General features: G+C 38.3%; 1 protein-coding gene across 1 annotated transcript in view; it reads left to right on the forward strand.

The window, feature by feature from the left end:
* Positions 1 to 4,236, forward strand: part of srbd1 (S1 RNA binding domain 1) — a 48,755-nt gene extending 44,519 nt beyond the window's left edge. Inside the window, exons 20-21 of the mRNA XM_079472359.1 lie at positions 869 to 1,053; positions 2,662 to 4,236. Coding sequence (XP_079328485.1) covers positions 869 to 1,053; positions 2,662 to 2,954 — 478 coding nt within the window. The 3' untranslated portion in view covers positions 2,955 to 4,236. The remainder of the gene's footprint in view (positions 1 to 868; positions 1,054 to 2,661) is intronic.
* Positions 4,237 to 6,155: the final 1,919 nt, after the last annotated feature.

Genomic DNA, 6,155 nt, shown 5'->3' on the forward strand with positions numbered 1-6,155 from the left:
AATAGAAGATATTTTGAAGAATGTGGTACAGTTCTGTAATTTTTCCTACTATGGTAGTCAATGGGTTCAAATAACTGTTTGTTTACAAGCATTCGTCCAAATATCTTTCTCTGTGTTCAACAAACAGCAGCATATAGTTAGACAGATTTGGAACATCTAGAGGGTGAATAATTCATGACAGAACTTTTATTTTTGGGTGAACTGTCCCTCTTAAATGGCCATATTTATATATTTAAGCTCAACGATTCATAATCACAATTTGAAATTAATTAATTTTCTGTTCATTTTTATTTTCCTTACGCAGCACAAAATAATACTGTAGTCTAAGCACTTCATCGCTGTCAGTTTCTGAGTACATGTAGTCATCATGAGCCAGAGTTTATAGCTTGTGCCAAGAAATTGGTCCTATCTGGATCTTTTTTTTTGCTGGATGTGTTTGGTCTGTAAGCGAGTTCCTGATTCACTGCTCAAGCCTTAGCTCTAACGTACTGTATGATACTCTCAAAGCCGTTAGATTTATCGAGGGAGACAGAGTTTTCATCTCTGGGACTCTAGAAATCAAGATTTAGGACATAATTAGCCTCACCTCCCCTCTGCTATCTCCTATCTTTCCTCTCCTCCGCTCTTGTGCGGCGGCCTTCAGGCTCCTCGCCGGCGTCAGGGGAGTTCCTCCACGTGTGCAGGGCTCTGCGAAGGGCTATTAAAAAGCCATTCATTAAGACACCATTTCCCATGGACCTCAGCAGACCTCCCTACCTTTCCACACACTTGATTCTGATGCTGTGGTGTGTTGCTCACAAACTAAGGTTTCAAATGAAATCAAATGCACTTTTTTCATTTATTCCTCCACCTTTGTCTGTTCATGCAGGTTCTTGTCTCAGATTGGGAGCAGTTTGGATATGATGGGCAGTGATTCTCTCAGGCACAGTGTGAAGAACAGTGTTAAGAGCAGTGGTCTTGATGTCCTGGCCAAATCTTTGAACACCACACCTGAGACGCTTCAGCTTATCGTGGACGGGCTCACTCAGCCTCCCGGTTTTGACATTCGCCAGGGTAAGACTCTATCAGTGACACCCACACTGCCCACAGTTTAACCCTAGTGTTTGGATACAGATATTTAGAAAAGACAGGAAAACATTGGACTCAATTTGAAAGAAAAAACAAAATATAACACGCATGCTTTTGTAGGGTTGGGTTACATGAGGTTACATAATATATCACATTATATATAATATTGGGTTACATAATATATCACGATAACACTATATATCACAATATATTGTTATGTTTGTTTTGTTTACAAATGTCACAACACTTATAGACAGACGGTAAGTTACAAAATAATTGCATGAATAATTTGAGCTTTTTAATGTTGGTAGCGTCATACAACGTGCTTTTGCGCATAAAACCAACTTAGCATAACACAAACCAAAGTTGACAGATCAAAATACTTTCCCAACACAACTGCAACACACACACATCAGAGACAATGCTGGCTTCTCTTTCTTTCTCTTTTTTTCTAAGCGGTTCTCCTGTCTCCCCTGAGTCCGTCTCTTGTCTGAGAGATGACAGGGCGGCGCTCCAGGCTTTTGAAGTCTCGCCGCGTAAACCGGGGGAAGACCCGCGTTATTAAAGCAGACCTGCCGACAGATATATCATTAATGAGAGAAAAAGCAACTTTAAAAAGCAACGCAGAACACCCTTGATCCCAGCGCTAAAATCCCCCGCCACTCTCTTTCGGAGTGAATAAAAACTACCAAACAACAAACGCCTCTTCTGGTTTTAATGTTACGTTCAGACATCTGAGAAGACATTGTTTTTCTTCTGCGGGTGTTGATAGTAAATGTTACGTTTCATTAAAGATGACAGGATCATAATTGAGACGAATGTCTTAACGTGTTTTAAGGGTTGGGGAACGGAGTTCATTATATGCAGAGGGAAGGTTTTCTTTGGTAACGGGATGGAGTTTTATTTTCCGCACTTGGAAAGATGATGATGGCGCTGTTCGTTAAAGTCGAATTAACAATGGAACTCTGGTGGGGGAGAAAATGCTGTTTGTAGATATTGTAGGCATAATTCAATCCCAAAATATGATGTGGTTAGTTTAAAAGAAAAAGTTTTCTGAAGCACATGTTTTGTGCCACAAAAGCGCTTTGATCATATCTGATTGAGCATGCTTTATCACACATTAGGACACATAATCTGTCCATTTTGCAATGTTTGCAACGTTTGATGGGCGTTCCAGAGGATAAGATGTCACTTGGGGTGGGTCAGGGTGTTGTGCAGTAGATGGGACACTAGGTTTCTCATCAGATTGCTGTAGGCTCACTTCCCCTGCTTAGAAGCCTGATGAGTCCTGCTCTGTAGCCAGCTGTATAAATATCTGCCATGTGAGCTGTGCTGTAAGGTAAGGTGTCCCGGATAAGAATAATCAGAGATGAATGTTTCCTGGACTGCAGGGCCTGCTGAGAGACTGTGTTTATGTTAAAAGCACCTCCCAAAGAAAATCTCTCAAAAACAGACTAGAAGAAGTGAGAAGGAAGAGGTTTGAGAGGCCTGGCAATTTCTGATCTCTAACTTTGGAGGTCTCAGATCATGTCACAGTTTTCTCGATTTTCATCCTTCTTTCTTCTCTAAATTATGTTTTTCTTCTCCATTTAGATTTCGAGCAGGCAGATTTCAAGAAAGAAATCGTGTCTATGGGTGACCTGTATGAGGGGATGGTTCTAACCGGGCGCGTAACGAATGCTGCGTTATTTGGAGCCTTCGTGGACATAGGAGTTGGTCGTAGCGGGCTCATCCCGAAGCGATTTATCACTTCTGATAAACTTCCAAATGACAAAAAAAGACACAGCCTAGCTCTCGGTCCAGGCGAACGGGTGGAGGTGATGGTCAAACATGTTGATCACCAGAGGAATCGTATCAGTCTGGACCTCATAAGAGTTCTCCGATAAACTGATTGATCAAAGGAATAAATAAATCAAACGTGCTGTTATGGAGATGGACCATTTGTAAAACATTTTCTATTTGTTTATAGGAATGAAGCATTTTGACATCAAGCTGCTACGTTTGGCTGTGTTGAATGTGATGTGAAATAAATAACTGTTCAAATGTTTGGAATGTGTTCTGCACTATAGCAGATTCTTACGTATCAGTGGTTAATAATATATATTTTTGTATTGAATATATATTATTTTTCACATCTTGCTTCCTTTATTTCAGTATAAATATGCTGCTGTTTTGTTCTCTTTGTTCTACGTTAACATTTGGTGAATGACAATGTCATGATTCATTAAAAATGACTTTAGATCTTACTAATGTTCTTTTTATACTAATGAACCAATGCAAGTTTTTCTTCTGTATTTATATTAGAAATTTTTTTGGTTCAGATGTTAATCTTTTCAAAGATATTTCAGCAAAAGTCTGTATGATGGATGTAAATATTTAGTTTTATTATATTTACTTTTCAATTTTGTAGATGGTATTAGTTTTTATCCTTCAGGATGTTTTTGTTATAAAGCTTGTTGTTTTGTTTTTCAGCTTGTACACTGTAGTGGATTATCATTTTGGTGCCTGAATGGATGTAATTGCAGCACATGATTCCTACTAACTGGTTACTGTTGCTATGGAGCACTTCTGACACAGTCACAGATGTTACCCCACCAAACTCAAACACGTTTGATTGACAGTCACTTATCAAGCAGTGAGGAGGGGGTTGTACAAACAGCTGCCACACTCCAATATAACTAGAGGCCATTGGGAAAAGCAAACCTAATTACCATGGCTAGCCACGTGCTAATGAGCTACTTCAAAATTAATCCCATACTCCCTTATCTCTATTATCTAATCTGTTTGTGTTTATATGACACAAATAAAAAAAGTGGGTAAATAAGAAACCCGATGTGCCCTGAGCACTTCATTGGAACCACAGGGAGAGAATTTCAAATGAGTGTGTATTTACATTTGGGATCTTTCATTTGTATGACAAGGAACCGAATGCTGTTGCATCAATTGTTAAAAGTAAATGACCCTATTAAAATGACTCTGTTTATAGGTTTTTTTTACTAGAAGCGGTTTACTGAAAATGTTTTTCATGATTCCAATTTTTTCTTGGTTTTGTCAATTCATAGCTGGAGCATTTTTGCCTCATATAGCCTACAGATGTGAAAGTTTGATTTTTTAGTTTGAATTTACATATTTATGGTAAATGGCAGGTGCTTAATTAAACATTATTGGAAAACAAATACAAAACAAAAAGTTCTGTGGATTTTTCTGTATGTCAGATGGTAGCTGCTGCTAACAGGTTTTAGTTTGTTAGGTTTCCAGAGAACAGACTTTTACAATATAAATCAATGTATGTATCAAACAAAAGAATGAATGCAAGTCTTATTAGAAATGTTGATATTTTGCTTTCAAAGCTGCAAACCACATTTCCTCCTGTTTTAGCACAGACTGTGCATTGTTCCATATCCATTGATAGTCATTTTTAAAATGCCTAATTGTTTTATTGTTTAACTAACCATATGTTGTCCTGCGTTCGTGCATTAAGTGAACTTGAATGCAATGTGTAGCTTTTAGAACAAGATGTTTCAAACCTCAGACTGTACCTAAAGTACAGCACATTTCCATATAACAGGTTTGGCTTGCAATTCCAGAGAAAATACTGTAGTCTTACACAGCATAGAATGACATTCTAAATCATTACGGGATTTGTCAAATCTGGACAATATTGTTCCTGTAGTGCAATTGCAAGATCATTGCATCAATGGTGCAAAAGGTCATGGGTTCATTTTATTTATAAAACACATACTACTTAAATAAGTGCACTGTAAGTTACTTTGGATAAGCGTCTACCAAATGCAGAAATAAAAAAGGGTTCTCCCCAACCTTTCCAAATTTGTTAACCCATTAGTTGAAAATGTTGTGGCAAATAAAAAACATCAAAATGTTCAATGCTGGAGTGTTTTAGAACAGTTTGAAAGCCCCCAGTATAGAAGGAGCATCTTTTTGGACACCACAAGCGCCTCCAAAACAAAGGTGTCCAATCTCAACCACAAACGTGAGTCAACCAGAGCTACAGCCAATTATTTGAAAACAACAGCACCACCTCCATGCAGAACCCGTTGAGTTCATTGGCAGAGCCGATGCTATTGCCCTGAGGACTCTATAAAACCATGTAGGTGGCCTTGGTCTGCGCTGGGCTATCAGAATGCTCTGCTGATTTTGGACACAGGTTTGAAGCCATGCATTCACTTGTCTCATTTGTTTCTGGACAAAGCGGTGCATTGCTCTGCTATTGTGATTGACAATGCAGAGGTCTCACTGAGAAAGGCTGAAGGGGAACTTGGTGGGTCAATGCTGATGTCTTTGTGGGCATGTGTCTGCCTGCTATCACTTACAGCTGTGATCACAATTGTGACCGATAGATCTCTCAGCTCTTGTCTGACTTCACATGGTCTTTATAGAGTCCCAATTTTCTTGGATTGTACATGTGTCAATGCGTGTGCTACCTTTTATTTGTTATTTATTTCTCAATCTTTCTGCATATAGCTAAATTAAGAAAAGCATCGGCTCAGACAAAACATTTGGTCCAACTACGCGATGTCTTTGGCAATGACTAGATTTGAAGCAGGAGTTAAGCTACACGCTCTTGATGATGTGATGAATGTAAAACACCAGGGCAATGTACCGCTGTACCCAAGGTCCAAAATGAACACTCACCAAGCACCAAATGCAAGTACAATTTGGTTTATTTATTTGCCAGTTAGCCTGCATCTTTATCAGGAACTGCAACGTAATACATGGTTTAAACCTAAGAGAAATAATCTGAATCTCACTGATTTTTTTATAAAAGCGGGATAAATATCTTATTTCAACTAACGCATAGTCCTTGCTTAAGCTAAGCCGTGTCTGTGCAACTGGACCAAACAGTCTAAACTCTTTGATTTGTGCAACCTCACTGTAAAAGATTGTTGGTTCAATTTGAAAAAATAAGTTACCTGGTTGCCTTAAAATGTTGAGTTTATGCAACTTAAAAATATTAGTTAAACAGCGAGTTTTCATCAAATTCATTGAGTAAACCAATATTTATGTAGTGTATTTGAGTATTTTTATAATTTTACATATTTTAATATTAAGGCAGTGAATTTTGTACC

Source organism: Barbatula barbatula (genome assembly GCF_947034865.1).
Source record: "Barbatula barbatula genome assembly, chromosome: 14".
Classification (NCBI taxonomy): Eukaryota; Metazoa; Chordata; class Actinopteri; order Cypriniformes; family Nemacheilidae; genus Barbatula; species Barbatula barbatula.